The sequence below is a fragment of the Dermacentor variabilis genome, chromosome 1 (assembly GCF_050947875.1).
Source record: "Dermacentor variabilis isolate Ectoservices chromosome 1, ASM5094787v1, whole genome shotgun sequence".
Classification (NCBI taxonomy): domain Eukaryota; kingdom Metazoa; phylum Arthropoda; class Arachnida; order Ixodida; family Ixodidae; genus Dermacentor; species Dermacentor variabilis.
The window spans coordinates 139868824-139886810 of record NC_134568.1 but is presented as its reverse complement, the minus strand read 5'-3'; the positions used below and the strand labels follow the sequence as shown (position 1 = coordinate 139886810).

At 45.2% G+C, this 17987-nt stretch overlaps 1 protein-coding gene across 2 annotated transcripts in view; it reads left to right on the top strand.

Annotated features, from left to right (window-relative positions):
• Nucleotides 1-17987, top strand: part of LOC142585434 (uncharacterized) — a 66695-nt gene that overhangs the window by 38704 nt on the left and 10004 nt on the right. For both annotated transcript variants that reach the window (XR_012829092.1, XM_075696201.1), the window contains exon 6: nucleotides 6394-6496. Coding sequence is in view for 1 of the 2 variants with exons in the window: in XM_075696201.1 (XP_075552316.1) it covers nucleotides 6394-6496 (103 nt within the window). In the remaining variant the exon portion in view is untranslated. The remainder of the gene's footprint in view (nucleotides 1-6393; nucleotides 6497-17987) is intronic.

Sequence of the window (17987 nt, the reverse complement as noted above, 5' to 3'; positions counted from 1 at the left end):
GCTGCTGCCCCGAGATTCCAATGAATCTGCTGAAGGCGCTTTAGATGCTCTCAAAGTTGAGTTTGCGACACTACAGGCGTACAGTCTTCCAGAGGATATTCTGAATAAAAGGTGGGACATGCAGTGGTCTATGGTTGGAAAAATGAAAAACACTGATGGAAAACATGTTTCACAGAGTTGCTAAGCCGATATTGGATTTACTCGTCATAGCGCATAGCAACGCAGTGTGAGAGGATTTTTAGCACGGCACGAAAAACTAGGACTGAGTTCCGCTCGTCAGTGTGCAACACAACCCTCCAACACCTGCTGCTAGGGAAGGGCCGTCAGTCTGGACCATGTTTTGAGCAAAGCTATTCCGACAAATTTTTGAAGTGAGCAGTCTACTACTACTGCAAGGCCTTGCAAAAGGACTCATCGAACACTGCCTGAAAGTTTGAGTGAACGCCCCCCCCCCCCCCCCCCCCCCGTTGGCGCGAATAGAAAGTCTCCCGATTTTTGAACTCTCCAGCTTGGCAGGTATGAGTCTGGCTGCTCCCTGCTTGTCCGCGTGGCGATCTCTATCAACGAGGCTACAATACATGACCTTAACATTGGCGATCCTGAAGACGTCCATGGGCTGCAAGCCTGCTGTCGTTTTCGGCAGCAGGGAAAAAACTTTCATGCTTGAGAGCTTAGGCATAGAGTGTTGGGCACTACAATTATCTAGGATGAGCGCCACCTTCCTCTTAGATCGCTCGATATGTTTATCGAACTCCATGATCCACTCACGGAAAAATTCCCACATGATCCATGCCTTGTGGTTGTGACAGTAGTTAAAGGGGGACATGGGTTGTGGAGATTATTTCCTGCATGTTATGGCCAAGTCTGATGAAAATAGACAAGCCTACTTAGTTTTTCATGCTGGTTTCAAATATGCAATAATTTTTCTTGTAGGTCTATTAGTTCAGGAGATTGACTGTACCGCCACACTATTGTTTCTGGAGACAATGGGAAAAAAGCTGCTCAGCAGAAAGTGAATATTATTGCATAGATAGATACTATAATGAGCAATAACTGCAATGTTGCAAAAGGTTTTCAAATAAAATTGTAATTAGCCATTCTGCAGGTGATCAAATTCTTTCCTTCTCCTAAGGCTACCACACCAGAAGAAAATTAATAAAATGGAAATATACATGCGCACAAATTTGAAATTCTGCTCTCAGCACTTTGGAATATGCAGATTAGGCTTTCTGCTAAAGAAAGAATTATTGCTCTAGCTGTTCTAGATCATGAGATATCACTCCGACAGTCTGGTGAAGTGACCCAAAAAAGGGGGAAAACAGGCAAAACCTATTTTATTTACAAATTTACAGCTGGAACAGCTCAGTAGGCACCAGGCATGTAGTCCTGCTGACTCCCAGCCCCTGTGTGCCGCTTTTTGAGGGCATGGCGCAAATTTTCTGATGCTTTGTGCATCTTGGCTGATGCTGCCATTTGACGCCTATCTTTCTCGGCCACGCGGCTGCGACTTTGTTGGCTTGTATTTCGACGCAGTTCCTTCATTATGTCCTTTGAGGCCCTTGCATTGCCTGCATTGAACTTTAATACTGCCTCTGCCACAGCCGCCTCCACTGTGAACAAAGAAGCGTGCCGGTCTTTTGGCGCCAGTGCCCAGATCATCGAATGTAGGCTTTTGTTGTTAATTTGCGTTTTACCACGCTGGCAACGTTGCAGTAGTTTCTTGTCTGAAAGACGTTCATATATGGGACATAAAGCCTGACACACATGAGGAGGAAGCTTTTGAGGATGATTTGGAACCGGCTGACCCTTGGCCACTGCAGCATTTTGCTTGCACCAGGAGTTTGGGCCTGACCGACAAAGAGTGTGATTAGCCACATCATCGTTTGATGATATGTGGCCATCACTGCATTTTGAGTAGCATCTACATCTACTTTGTGGGTCTTCAGAGCCCATCCATAGTATGAGGTTAACTTGCAGATCAAGTCTGCTGTCAAGTGGCCCTTTCCACCAAGACTCTCATGTCCAGGTAGAGCCTCCAAGTTGCGCAAGGCTGTCCCCATGCGCTTTTGCACACGATTCACGCAGTCCTCTTCTTCAATTGGGATATACCCATACACTTCATCATCTTGTAAAGCGAGATAACTGCGGCGATCCCCGTCACAAAGTACCATTGTATACTGCAGATTGTGCCTCTCTAATGATTGCCTGAAAAGGATGAGGGCAACTTCCACTTCTATCTCCCCAGCTTTCTTATTGGTGTTCTTCTGACACTTGTGGCCATTCTTCCAGGCTCCATAGGAAGGGCCACTCTCCTTAGGCCGCGACTCGCACCCAGCACAGAAATTGCTCAATACAACCAAGTCGAGCACAAGTCTGCTGAACAACTCGATCACGGTGCCGATGCCAATATGGGACGTATGACCGCGGGTCATCCATGATCTGTCATACGACACCGCTATGTTCCCAGTGTGACCCACGTTCTGTTCGGCGTAAAGTAAAGCAGTAAAATCTGTTGCGGAAAAACCCTGAGTAGTTTTCACAGATCTGCAGGAAAGTGACTACGTTGAACCCATCCCACCTTGGGAGCAATGTACAGTCTCCTGTGACTTGTTCTTTACAGAACTTAACAAAAAGAGTTGTCCAAATGCCCTCGTCCAGCAACATTTTTTGGCCCTTGAAGACAAGTATATTTCTATGGCATTTTTCACTGATGCTTCAAAGTCTGCAACTTCGGTATCATGTGCAGCCCATGGCCCAAACTTCTCCAACTTTAAAACCTTGCATAACCATAGCAGCATCTTCACAGCTGAAGCGTATAGTATTCTGATAGCTATTGAGTACATAGTACAGCACAAAATACAAAAGTCTATAATATACAGAGATTCTTTAAGCGTTGTCACATCCCTGTGGCAAAGCAAGCCGAAACCCTGTTCAACATGCTCCTTAAACACATTCACGTAGCATATAAACAAAACCTTGCTCTTGTTGTATGCTGAGTGCCAGGCCACTCTGGGATCGTAGGCAATGAAATGACGGACAAAAATGCTGGACAAACGGCTCATCGGGATACCATTGATGTAAGCTGGATATCTGGTGTGGACATGAAACTTGTGGTACGAAAGGCACTCCGTAATCATTGGCAAGCTGAATGGGACAAGGAAGTTGAAAATAAGCTGCACCTGCTTAAACCGCAGTTAACCAAATCTTTTCCGCTGAAGCTTGATAGACACACCGAAGTCACCCTGGCACGACTCAGAATAGGACACACTTATGGCACACACAAATACCTCTTGACTGCAACTGACCCACCGACGTGCACACGCTGTGGTGAGAACTTAACCGTCCTACATGTCCTCATTTGTGGGGATGCGCGACTCTCACGCATCCCCTGATATGTTGTTTTCCCGCACGGCTCGCGTGGCCTGCCGTCCACAGCGGTCGGGGTGGTTGAGGCGCAGTGCGCGAGATGGTGCGAGTGTTGCGCTGCGGTGGGGTTACTTGGGCGCAAGGGAGAACACGCTCGCTCTTGGGGGCGGCGGGCCAGCGAACGCGGTGGACGTCCCGCGCGTGCGCCGATCCATGCTTCTGCGAGACCGTCTCGCGTGGCCACCTTCGAACGCACCACCATTCGCGTGACCATACGCGCGAACGACCAGGCGTTGGGATCCGGCATGGGGCGATCATGCTCGCTATCCGGTCGCGGTGAGTCGGACTTCTAGATTTGTCGCGCGCCCATCGGCATGTTTTGTGGATAGCAACTCGTCTAGCAGGCATTGATCTATGAAAGGTGCAATAAATGCCCTTGTGATTGCTTGCACTACTGTGTCGTTCCTGTGTCCCAAAAGCACGGAGGAGAACACCACACATTCAATGTCCTGAACTTCACCGAGAGCGAGTGGCTCATTTTAGGGAACTTTACTCAAATCATATACCCCCCATCCCTCAATGTTCTTATCAGAACATGCATTTTTTAAGTTTAAAAAAGTGCTTAATTATCTTGCAGAAGTTAACTTTCTAGACATCATCTCTTATCATCCTAACTATCAGATTGTGCCTCACAGGTGAGGTACAGTTTGATGCACAAAAGTATGTCTGAGCTCTCGCACTTCTTGTTTTAGCAAGAATTGTACAGCAAGGGACACGGACAATCCACAATAATTTAACATGTATGCCTGTAACCAATGCATTTAATGCCCTATATTTATCTTAGTAATTATTTTAGAATTCATGCACTAGTATTTATAGATCTAACTTACGTGTAGGCCTCTATACAGCCTTTATTTTAAGTCATAGCTCTAAACTCACAATTTTACTAAACCAAAACACATGTCCTGGCGCTCTTTGGCCTTAGATGCCCTTGCGCCAATGAACTTCAATCATCATCATCATATTGTGCTATCTGATGGGTGCAAAGGTAGCAAAGTTCTGAATTGTCATTGGGCACCAAAATCCACGGAAGACCTTGAGTACAGAAATAAGGCTACATAAGGCAAAAATAAATAAGCGAATGCTGCAGGATGTTGATAAAGTTGCCAGGCGTTTGAAAATGGCCGACAAGCTGCGTGATACTGCTAAAGAAATCCAAAGATTGAATGGAAATGCAAATAACAAAAACATGGAATCAAGAAAGCCTTGTAAAAAAAAAAAAAAAAAAAGCAGAATTTTTTTTTTTTAGGAGGAAGAAGTCAAGGCGGAGTGATGTATGTTGCCTTGGCAACAGGAATGGGACCGGCGGGGCCACTCTGCCTGTGCCTCCTTGCTGGCTCCACTGGGGATTATGAAGTGGCTCGGTTGTTCGTATTATCTGCTACGGCCCAAAAAGTGGTTCACAACATCTGAACTTCAGCACGTTGTAAGCTAATGGACTTGGGCCAGGACTTTTGAAAGAAATCGTTTCAGGCGTGATCGTATTGCCGAGGTTCTGCTGCATTCTGCGAATAGTGGCTATTCGATTCAAGGACTGAATCGAATAGGACAATGTTCAATTTGCGAATGTTTTTAATGTTTGCACACGCCTAGTAAATGTTAGTTTGCATAGAATAAGAAGAGGGTATTTGTTATGTTATACAGTGTGTTAATTTCTCAGCCCTATTGAATGCTGTTACAGTGAAACCTCGTTAAACCGTAGATGGCCGGAGCTCGGAAAAAGTGCGTACTAAATGGTCGTACTGTTTAACCGAATTACAATGAGATCGCCCACTTAACTGTCGAAAACAGAACTCAGAGAGAGTGCGATGAAAGGGGGAAAAAGCATGCAGTATTTATTCACTTTGCGCGACAAAAATGTTATTTTCGTTTGATGCCGCGGCGCCTAGCACGACGACAGCGGCCTCAAACTTACTGAAGCTGCGTGCCAGCTTTTCAGCCAGCCCCATCTCGGCATACACTCGCATGGCAGATTCCTCGTTGGCGTTACGTATTCTCCGTGCAAGCCCGCAGTAGTGCTGCAGAACTCCCGGGCCGCCTTTTTCATTGCCGGGTGCCGGAGTTCGGAATACTTTTCGTTTGGAATAGTTATGTTATCGCGCCCTGTTCTCGTCGTGACGATTGCATTCATGAGGCTGACGTAACGAGCAACTTCTGCCACTGTCGGGCCTGAATCGCCTGTGCTGTCGCTTTCTGTGTCGTCCTCATCACTGTCGCTAGTTGACACTTCGGCAACAACAGAGGCAACGATGGCGAAAAGTCGAACCTCGTAGCCGACATCTCTTCGCCGTCGCAGCGGCGCTGCCGAGCAACTCCTTCGCATTCCAGATCCCACACACCGTAGTCAACAGCAGATCCCTGTCACGTGCCAGCACCGACTTCTTCGTGTCACGTTCGATAGCACGAACTAGGTCAAATTTTTCTTCTATGCTGAGCACCCGGCATCTTTTTTATCCGAGCTATGGCATGACGTGAGTCCTCGCTTGCATGACGCCACAACTCTCTCTGGCACGGCGTCGAAATGATGTTGATGTTGATGTGGCGCCCGAATGCACAGGACGCTTGGAGGCCGTTGTTCTGATCTCTGAGGCTTGTTCTGCCGGGCCGCCCAATGGAGACGACGCACCGCCGTGTTTGCGCGACGAAAAGGGTAAACGCTACGTTTTAACCGATGCGTACACAATAAGCTGGTACGGTTTATGTGGATACAAAACGCATTATGTTCAGTGGCCGCTGAGTCGGGGATTTGACTTTACTACTTTTAAAACGAAACTACTCTTTAAGCGGGTACGGTTTAACGAGGCTTTACTGTAATTATTGTGACACCATAGTTGTTGTTTGGTACTCATCGCATTGATTCTTGCACTGCCTTTGCCTTCTTAATGGGACACAAAAAGATGATGTCTTTGACTCTGTGTCGCCAATGAAGCTGCTTGAGCTCATTATTCTCATTTTGTGGTGTTTCAGGAACCATACTAATCGACACACCTCAGCATCGGATGTGGATACTGAGGAGGAAGAAAATGAGGAAGGTGATTACACGGTCTATGAGTGTCCTGGCATGGCCTCGGTGGGTGTTGTTTTTGTACTATGTAGTTGTTTGTAGCTTGAAAACATCCACGAAAACACCACTGCAGTAATTTATTTGCAGGCATTCACGTGCTCTTTCAAAGGTATTTTGAAGATACAGTAAAAGCTCGTTAATTCGGATCTCACGGGACGAGGAAAAATGTCCAAATTATCCGAATGCCAAATTAACGAATGAACAGGAAAAACAACATTAAAATCAAGTTGGAGAAGCATACCTTTATTTACTGAAGTATTTTGCAATAGTCGTCTGCCTTCTCGCGTAGATTCCGGCTGACATCACAATTTTTCTGAACTCTTCCAAGTGGCCAACAGCCCGCAAACTGTCGGAAGTGCTCAGGCAAACGTCCTCTATTATCGAAAGCGCCTCCGTGACTTCTCGTGAGGTGCGATGAGGTCACGGCTGCACCTCCTCGCATGAGTCTTCGTCTGAGTCATGGTCTTCCAGGGTGCCCTTGACATCATTACTAATTTCTTCATTGGTCAGGAGACCAGTCGTGGCGACACAATCATCAATCGCAATGTAGTCCAGGAGGGTCACATCTGTGGGAAAGACAGCATCGAGGGTCGGGCAGTCATCATAGGTAGACTTGACTGCACCTCGTCGGCTACTGCCGCGTGCTCGGGCCTCACAAAATCACTGTGGCAAAAACAGTTGGCGATGATTTGCAGAGGTGTATTTTTCCACACGTGGGCGATGATGTGCACTGCGCCGAGTAAGTCCACTTCATACAGCTTTCCAACTTCTGAGCATAAGATCATTTGCTGTAGCAAGTGCTTTCGGTACTTCGACTTCACGTAGTGAACGATACCCTGGTCCATCGGCTGAAGGGCACATGTAGTGTTGGGTGGCAAAAAAACTACCTTGACGCTCTTCAGTTCGACTGTACAGTTATGTGCACTGCAGTTGTCAACAACCATAATTAACTTGCGGTTCTTAGACGTGAAATGCTGGTGTAACTGCTGCAGCCAGCCTCGAAAAATGTCCGAGGTCATCCAAGCCTTTTTGTTAGCTCTGTACTCGACAGGAAGGCTCTTGATGTTTTTAAAACAACGTGGCTTATGCGCCTTCCCGGTGACAAGAAGTGGCAAGCGCTCTGTGCCAGTCATATTGGCAGCAAGACGCACAGTTATCCTTTGCTTGCACTTCTTGCCACCAATGCACGGGTCCCCTTTAAAAGTCACCGTCTTGTCGGGCAGAGCTCTGAAAAATAGAGCAGTTTCATTGCCTTTGACCGCATCACTTCGTTCATATGCGGCGATGTGCTCAAGCAGCTTCACATTTTTCCATGGGTGGTCATGCTTTTGCCAACGCTGGCCTTTTCGCCGCACACACTTCTGAAGACGAGTTCATGTCTCTCCCGAAACCTCACGAACTACCTTTCTGAACCACCCTTCTGAAGCTTTGAATGATTCAATGTTCATCATTGCAGCGTACTTCTCACCTTGTGCCATGATGAGAGCTCCGCTCAAAGGCAGATGCGCGTTGCAACAGTCAGTAACCCACTGGAGCAAGGCTTCTTCAAGCTGGGGATGAGCTCCGGTTCACAGCCGCTTTCTTGATGCATGAAACTTCTCGCTTTCAAAAGCTTGAAGAATCTGTTGTTATTTTTCACGTACGTTCCCAGCGTGCTCCGCTTCACATTGTACTTGGTCTTAACGTGCTGTCGCGATTCGCCGTTCTTCAAAGCCTGCAAAATTTCCACCTTAGTCGCCAAGTTCTTGGCTTCGTACTTCTGCCGCTTTGCCGGCGTTGCCATCATTGTAGCGCACGATGGTGGTGGCATGCAAAACACGGTCACAACGAAAAAAGAAAACTCCGCAAGAAGAGATGATGCCGACTCTACAACACAAGGGAAAATGGCGTCAATGGCACTGTGGAGCGAAGAAAGAAGACACTGACGTTCGGTAACACTACGATCGCCCCCACTAATTGATCATGATGGCGATGCCTCTCAGGTTTCTGTTTCACTCCAACGGCGCCAGCGCTGCTTTACCACACTTTCGTGTAGCGGCAGCCATCAGCATTTGTCCGAATTAAGCGGTGTGGGGCCGAATTCTGACGAATTAACGAAGGTTTGGTCCCGTAGACTAACATGCACTTTGACTGGGACCAATAGAGCCGTCCGAATTATCCGAATTTTTTTATTAACGGGTTTCGAATTAATGAGGTTTTACTGTAAAAATAAATTTTGTGAATTTTACTATATTTGCATCCAAATACTTAATGCAGTATTAAAAATACTAATAAACTAGGCATGCTTGCTGTAATTACCGGTTCGTTGCTTGCGGAACAGAATGCCACTTCTATGGCCCTTAGCGGTCTGCATAATCTCAGGTCCGATTGCGTATAAGCCACTGAGTAAGAAAAAATTCTCTCGGTGGTTGGCCACCCACCACCATGATGGTCAGCAGTGAAATTTTATCATGGGACTACTGCCTTGGTTGTTAGGTATAACGAGTGCTGCTTCGTTGGGTGTCAGTGACCAAAGTTACAGCTTGTGAGCCATTGCACATGCCTTTCAGTAGCTAGTTTGCCCGATCTCTGGACATGCTTGAGCACTTTCCATGCGCACTGCTTTTCTCGCTGGTTTGCTGTTGTCGTTGCATTATCGTTTAAATTGTTCCTGTCAAACTGAATGAACCTTGTACCTACAAAGGCTACCTGCCATTTAGGCGCACCAACCACCAAATATACCGAACATTCAAAAAATCGAATACAGTCAGTGCTTATTACATAGTGCAGTCCACTTATAACAATACCGCATATAACAATATATGATGGTTATATTGTGCTTACTGTTACACTGACGAACATTAGGGACAAGACGCGGACGTATGTGAGAAACTGTATGGAGAAACTGTGCCTTTTTTTTTCGCTCACAACGAATATCCAAATAATTTTACTTTCGTTTTAAATTTTTGGGCAACGTAACACTCGTTCGTCAGTGTAACACTAAGCGCAATATAATCATGAACGTCCACTATCTAGCCCCGTTCATTGCTTTACTTAACGGTATATCAATTAAAATGATGAGGGGGCTTGAGAGTATAAACTTATGCATTAGGGCTATGAGAAAAGAAATCACAGTCAAACCTCAAATTAATGAAATTTGCCATCTAACGAACTACTTTAATTTCCTGATTTTGGTTCCATTGAAAACGGTTTTTTTTTTTTTAACCGAGTTAACATCGTAATTTCGGGACACGGTTTCGATTCAGTGGAGCTTTTGCCCATTTCAAGCATGTACTTGGAGCCTCTGTAGCTAGTAAAGCTAGCAAAAAACTATTAAAATGTCGACCAAGGCAAAAGTTCTTTCAAGTGTACTTCAGCATGAAAAGTTTGAGCAGCAAAAACACTGTGAAAATGAGCACGCTAGCTTTAAATAGGCAGGGAACACCGCTTTACCATTTGTCGCATTCGTAAGCAACTTGCAGAAGCCGCAAGGCGCCTGCCAGTCTGCAGTGCTCAGAGAAACATGAGAGCTGACATTTCCTTCTGCACTAGGGACATGGCGAGGAAGTGAAAGCGCTCGAGTTGGGGGAGGGCAGTTACACAACGCCTCCTCTTCGCGCATGACAGTGGGCTGGTCTCACACCATATCTCACGCGTAACTTTCTGTGGCAAGTGCAAAGAGAGCCAACACTATTTGTGCCTTGGTGCGCATTGGCTTCCCGTGCATCTAGTGTTGGCAGTCATGTAATTTCACTTTCAATGCTCCGCCTTTCTGGAGAAACTGTGGCTTTTTTCCCCCCCTCAGGATGAATATCCATATATTTTTACACTTTTGTTTTTAATTTTTAGGCAGCAGCTGTGGGCACTAAGTGCGGTTAGCCGTGACGTCTAAGATTTATGTTGCCGCATGATGCAACACACACAAATCTCGGATGCCGTGAGCCACGTCAATGCACTGCTTTCAGTGCAGTCTGCAGCGCACGCGCTAGCATTCATAAGCGTGGTGTTATGGCCAGACCTTCTTGCGATACATATATAAGTACTTACTAACAACATACTATTCACCAGAAATGCTCTTGGAATTTGTGAAGTTCTTTTTACTGCTGAACTAAGGGGGATGCAGGTCCTTAGGACTGAGAAATTGTAAAAAAAAAAAAAAAAAAAAAAAATTCTATTGTGTCATATTCATAATTCTTGGGGTCTCTTCCATCCATATCCGACGTTTTGAACCTTTGGGATACAAGGTTTTTTAGCAATTGTCAAATAAACAAGTGAACTCAACGTGGTTTCTGCAGGACAGCACTGCATTTTGTAGCCATTTACCATTATGCAACCGCCTTGACCTTGTTTGAAAGAGTGATCCTTCAGCTCTTTTTACTGCGGAAAATGTGCCGTATGCATCGTGTCAATGCAGACAAAAGCGAAAAGAAGTAACAAAGTTGCCATGTTGCCCGAAACGAGAATCGTCAGTTGCGATAGCAAAGTATTAGACATATCGTATTGACCACAAATAAAGACTGGGACAGCGGGAGAGAACACATAAACAACACGGGCAGTAACTTAACACACAGACAATACAGTAAACCCGTGTTGTTTATGTGTTCTCTCCCGCTGTCCCCGTCTTTATTTGCGGTCAATACGATATGCAATAAACACCAACTAGGCCAAACTGAACTTCTTCTGAAGTATTAGACAGCCATAAGAAGTAAGGATACTGTGAAACCTTGTTAAACCATAGTTGGCCAGAGCTCAAAAAAAGTACGTACTAAATGGTAGTACAGTCGAACGCACTTATAGTGAAACCTCGTTAAACCGTAGTTGGCTGGAGCTCAGAAAGAGTATGTACTAAATGGTAGTACTGTTTAACCGAAATTGCATGAGTTCGCCCACTTACCTGTCAAAAATGGAACTCAGAGAGAGTGTGATGAAAGGGGAAAAAACATGCATTATTTATTCACTTCGCGCGACAAAAGAGTTATTTTCATTTGATGCCGCGGCAGCCTAGCAGCGAGGACAGCGGCCTCAAACTTACTGAAGCTGCGAGCCAGCCCCCTGTTCTCGGCAAACACTCGCGTGGCAGATTCCTCGTTGGCATTGCATATTCTCCGAGTACAGGTGTGGTAGTGCTGCAGAAGTCGCAGGGCGCCTTTTTCATTAGTGGGTGCATTTCTCGTCGCAACGATTGCATTCATTAGGCTGACGTAACACGCAGCTTCTGCCGCTGTTGGGCCTGAATTGCCCGTGCTGTCGCTTTCCGTGTCATCTTCATCATTGTAGCTAAGCGACAATTTGGCAACAACAGAGGCAACGATGGTGAAAAGTTGAACCTCATAGCCGACATTTCCTCGCGGTCACAGCAGCGCAGCCGAGCAACTTCTTCGCATTCCAAATGCCACACACCGTAGTCAGCAGTATATCCATGTCGCTTGCCAGTTCCGACTTCTTCGTGTCACGTTCGATAGCACGAACTAGGTCTAATTTTTCTTCTATGCTGAGTGCCCGGTGTCTTTTTTATCCAAGGTTGGGCATGACGCGAGTCCTCGCTTTCATGACGCCATGCACTGCGCCGAAATGATGTTGATGTTGATGTGGCTTCATGCGCAAACGCACAGAGCGCTTGGAGGCTATTGTTCTGATGTGAGGCTTGTTGTTCTGCTGGGCCGCCCGATGGAGACGACGCACCGCCATGTTTGCGCGACGAAAAGTGGAAGCACTACACGTTAACCGATACGTACGCAATAAGCTGGTACGATTTATGTGGATACAAAACGCATTATGTTCAATGGCCGCTAAGTCGGGGATATGACTTTACTACTTTTAAAACGAAACTGCTGTTTAAGTGGGTACGGTTTAACGAGGTTTTACTGTAGTAGTTTTATTGGCCATATAAACTTGCAGGGATGGAATTTCTGCGCCAATTGCGCCATCTTGTGCCAAACCGTCGAGCAGCACCGACCTGCGCCAAAACACTCATTTCGAATGAAGTCGCCGAATTTAGCATTTTTATTGATTCATTTGTATTGATAATCACTGCTACTGTAACCGTGGGGGCTGGGACCTTTGTCAGGCCTTTCGTGCCTTTAGTTCGAGTCTCCCCTTGCTGGGACGAGAAGTAAAGTTCATTCATTCATTCAAAAACTTGCAGTATGGTTCCAATTGCACCGCATGCTGTGGAACAGATAAGTGAAGATGCTTATCGCCATAGGGTTGGTGGCAGTAGTTGTGAATGCGGTGTGCAACTACCCGGGAGGAGATTTGCTGGTATTGGCGGCGAGAATTTCGAGTGGCGCCCTCTTGCGAGTGACGTCATGGCCAGGATGCCACTTGCTTCGGCTCACTCAGCTGCCTCGTGCGCTCATTCCCTTCGGGTATGCTTGGGGTATGGGTGGCTCAAGCCATACTTGTTGAAGGATGTGTCTGCTTCTTTCTGCTGTCATGCCTGAAAAGCGCGTGAGTTAAGAAAATTTACGGCTTGGATGTCGCAAGCTATGTAGCATTTGCAATGCATATATGCACCGTGTCTGTCCATAAATTTTCTGTAAAAGGTATGTCTGCAAATTCAACTTGTGAAGTTGTTTATGATGCTTCGCTAAACACTTAACATTCCCATAACATTCCCTTAACACTTAGATATGAGAGACATTGCATTTTACATGGAAGGAATACCTCGGTATTTTGGTGTCGACATGTTATGCGTGTTAGAAAGACACTGCCCAGCGAAACTGTCACCTTGATACTTATTACTCTGGTGGGTTGTTCTACTGAAATGTGGGCACTTTATTAATGTGAAAAGAAAGAGTTAGGCTTGCATTTCATATGACAGTTTGCTGCTACATTCACCACTCTTTGAAACAGGCCCCCATAAAACGAATTGTTCCTGGCTGCTAACACGACGGCGCGCCGTGTAGAGCATTTACATAGTTAGTTCATTCACGAATACCATAGTAGCAATTATCTGAAAGAAAAGTTTTGTGGTTAAGATCGAGAGCCAATCAATTGCAAATGATGAAATGTTTCATGGTGGCCCTGAATAGCCTTTATCGACAATATGGCACACCCCTCACGCAACGGTAGCAACCGACTGTCGTTATGGCGAGGCATGCATTGTTGACGAAACCCATCAGTTCACGACAACTTCAAATTGAGACCATAAAGCAGTTTTTTTACAGTGCCAATTACAATGCCTAAAGTATACTCAAGGTACTAGAGCTCAGCTTAGGCTGCCTAGAAAAAGAAAATTCAAGCACCCTCTGCCTCACCACGTCTCAATCCAACATTCTTTAATTATACAAACGGAGAACTATTCGTTTCGTCAGTACATAAAAGATAACCTCACAAGCCTTCATAAGGAGGACACTACAAGCCTTACATATTTCACTTGATTTTTTACTATCCACCAAGGAATCTTCAATATGTCCCATACTATTAATGAATGATGCTTCGTCTTCTTTCTGGCTGCAGCCATACGGTCCAAAAGGCATATTTCACTAAAAAATTTGGCCCGAGCAGCCTGTGCCAGTTCGCCAAACAGATTTGTCATGTATGTTCCTCAAGCAACAAACACCAGTAAATTGTTCAAGTGAGTTGAACGTGTAGCACGGAAAAGGAAATATATATTGGTACATTCCTTATTGTATTCTGGAAACAGCTGTAAGCCTCAATTAGGTTTGCTTCAAACTACTACCAGCTGAACTAAACACGTGAAGAACCGCCTAATTTTGAGAAGCAGTTAAGAAGCAAGTGGTGCTGGTAGAATTTAAACTGCAGTAGATTAAAACCTCGTTAAACCGTACCCGCTTAAACATTAGTTTCGTTTTAAAAAGTAGTAAAGTCAAATCCCCGACTCAGCGGCCATTGAACATAATGTGTTTTGTATCCGCATAAACCGTACCAGCTTATTGTGTATGCATCGGTTAAAACATAGCGTTTCCACTTTTCGTCGCGCAAACACGGCGGTGCATCGTCTCCATCGAGCGGCCCAGCAGAACAACAAGCCTCAGAGATCAGAATGGCCTCCAAGCACCCTGCGCGTTTGCGTGTGAAGCCATATCAACATCAACATCATTTCGGCGTCGTGCAAGCGAGGACTCGCGTCATGCCGAAGCTCGGATAAAAAAAAAAAAAGACGCTGAGTGCTCAGCATAGAAGAAAAATTAGACATCGGCTGTGCTATCGAACGTGACACGGAGAAGTCGGCGCTGGCACGCGACAGGGATCTGCTGTTGACTATGGTGTGTGGCATTTCGAATACGAAGAAGTTCCTCGGCAGCGCTGCTGCGACTGCGAAGAGATGTCGGCTATGTGGTTCGACTTTTCGCCATCGTTGCCTCTGTTGTTGCCAAAGTGTCGACTAGCGACAGTGATGAGGACGGCACGGAAAGCGACAGCATGGGTGATTTAGGCCCGACAGTGGCAGAAGCCGCGCATTATGTCAGCCTCATGAATGAAATCGTCGCGACGAGAACAGCACCCGGCAATGAAAAAGGCGCCCCGGGACTTCTGCAGCACTACTGTGCGCATTCACGGAGAATACGTAATGCCAGCGAGGAATCTGCCATGCCATTGTTTTCTGAGAAGAGGGGGCTGGCTGAAAAGCTGGCACGCAGCTTCAGTAAGTTTGAGGCCGCTGTTGTCGTGCTAGGCCGCCGCGGCATCACACGAAAATAACACTTTTGTCACGCAAAGTGAATAAATACTGCATGTTTTTCCCCCTTTCATCACACTCTCTCTGAGTTCTGTTTTCAACAGGTATGTGGGCGATCTCATACTAATTCGGTTAAACAGTACGACCGTTTAGTACGTACTTTTTCCGAGCTCCGGCCAACTGCGGTTTAACGAGGTTTCACTGTATTAGTTAAGTCCTTGTGTTAATGCCGAGCGTTTCTGTGAAGAAATGCGAAAATTCGATGTTATACCATGGAATACTCATCCTGAGCAAACTTGTTTTAGCAGATTAAAATCAAGCTAACTGTTTGTTGTAGAAGTCATATATAGCAAGCATTTGTGACATACCTGTTGCACTGCGGTAGGTATAGCATCATAGCTGGATTCTTATATGCTATGTTTTTGCGGTTGTCGATCCGCGCATGAAAAAACTCGCAGTGGGCTGGTCTGCGCTGCTTCGGCTGGCATTGTAGCATTGCCTTTGAGAACGGTATTCTCGTCTAAGAAATAAACTCATTGAATAAATTTTCGCGAATGAAGACATCATTAAAATATATTTGAGACGACCGCCATAAGTATACAAGCAGAGGGAGCGAGAGAGAACAAACGAAAACACTGCAGAAGGCGTCCGGACACTGCCCGAACTGCGGCAGATGACAGGCGCGAGTCCGTGCCCTAATGTCACGCAAGCTGCGCTCGCAGTGCCCCTCTAGTTCGTTCTCGGGGCTAATAGAAATAACAAAGTTCACGCCGGTGTTTTCTCACAAGTATTGCGGTGAAACTGCCATGGCGCACAGGTACTGTTCTCGATAGCGTGCACCTTGCACATTTTCTTGTTCATGGGGTATCTAGAGGCCGGAAAACATTCATAATATCGCATTTTGCCAATGTACTGAATGTTACTGCCAAATATTGCATTTTGGCAATGTACTGAGTGTTGGTGCCAAAAGTTTGTGTTTTCCAGGGACGTATGAACTGGTAAAAAATAAGCCTAACTCTATTGGGTTATTGTCTATGCTTCCCAAAAAAATGCTACGAAGGATGGGAGCAAGGGGTGTGTGCATTGAGTCAAAGGTAGCTCCCATCCTTAGTAGCATTTTTTTGGGAAGCATAGACAGAAAACTGGCAAAAGATTTAAAAGGTGTAGTATATAAGGTATACAGATACGTCGATGACTACTTGATTTTAGGCTGTCATGTAGACAAGGGTGCTTTCAGGAATAGGGTAGTAGAATCCTTCCGTTCTCTGGGCAAGTGCTTCACATTTACTTCGGAAGTACCGGTAGATAATACGCTACAGTTTCTTGATGTCAAGTTAGAATTTCTACCGGAACATGTGTGTTGGCCATTCTTGCTTCGAGCTGGAAAACCACTAATGAACTATGCCTCAAACCATTCCAGGCTTGTGAAGAATGGGATAGTCATTTCGTGTTTCCGGTCAGCTTTGATGAAGTCATGTCACCATACTGAAAACATTGCATTTCTTAAGCAAGTTGATAGGTTGAGAAAGGCTGGGTCCCCGCTCGCTGTGATGCTGGCGTCGTGTGATAGACTAATGAAAAAACTTAGAGAGGATAAAGAACAATGCACAAAGAATCAAAGGCAGAAGGATTTGGCTTCCAAGGTTTTAGTGATTCTGTATGTTTTAGGCCTTTCACACAGACTTAAAAAGGTGGCTGGGAGTTACGAAGTAAAAGTGGTGTTTTTGGCAAAAAACAAAATAGGTAGTGTGTGTTCTAAGGTTAAAAATAAGTTCTAAAGAAAGGACGATGCAAAGAATGAATGTAGCGTTAAACATCCGCGTAAGAACCAATTCGTTGATTGCGCGAAAAACGTTGTTTATCATATTCCTATGACGTGTGGTCATGTATACGTAGGGCAGACTTTAATATGCATCAACACAATACTAAGGGAACACTTATCTAGTCTGAAAGGTCACCCTGGTACGCATTTGGCAATGCATTGTCAAGAACACGATTGCTCACCGTGTCTTAGTAGCACCGAAATTTTGTATAGGCATAGGAATCAAACCGCGAGATAAATTTTGGAAGTGCACTGGATTGAAAAACAAAAGGAAAGATGCATCATCCTTCGGTTTCATTGCTGGATAAAGAAAATTCGCTTCTGTCATCACATCTTTAACGCATTTTCATTGTAAGTGCTTGTTACATGCACTTTGCTGTTTTTATGTTGACCGGGTGGCTTTGGTCCACGGCATTTTATCTGAAGTATTATATGCGCTATAGGTGTGCTCTGTTGACTAGATCGCACAGATCTGTGGGTATTTAAGCAGGAAGTTTTTTGAAAATAAAACCAGTTGTTAGAAAGCGCTTGTCCTTGTGTTGCTCCTCTTCTTTGTCCCTGTTTGTTTGCACACAAAAAGTTTTTAAAAGATAAGTGTTTAGTAATTTTCATTTAGCCTCTATTTAACCCATACACTTCAAAATTTTTCTGCCCAACATCTCTAACATTCCCCATATTAATTTCCGTGAAATATTTAGTGCTCCTAGGATACTGTGAAAGCATGCATATGATGTTTTCAAACATTTCTAGTTGAACTAATGGCTTCACTGTATAAGCTTGCAGAGCACCATTGAAAACAATGTGAACATTTAGCAAAATATTTATTCTCTAGGTAGACACTATCCATACCATTAGAAGAGAAGGTATTTTGCTAAATTCCTCTTTCATAAGTGTATCATGAAATTTGCCCTTTATGTTTAGGGTAAGAAAAATACAAATTACCCTCCGCCCTCTAGTAGTCGGCACCTATGGGCTGAGCCAACTCAACGTAGTAAGAGCCAGCTTGTGCGTAAGATGACTGAAATGAGTCACAAAGACAGAGTTCAATAACA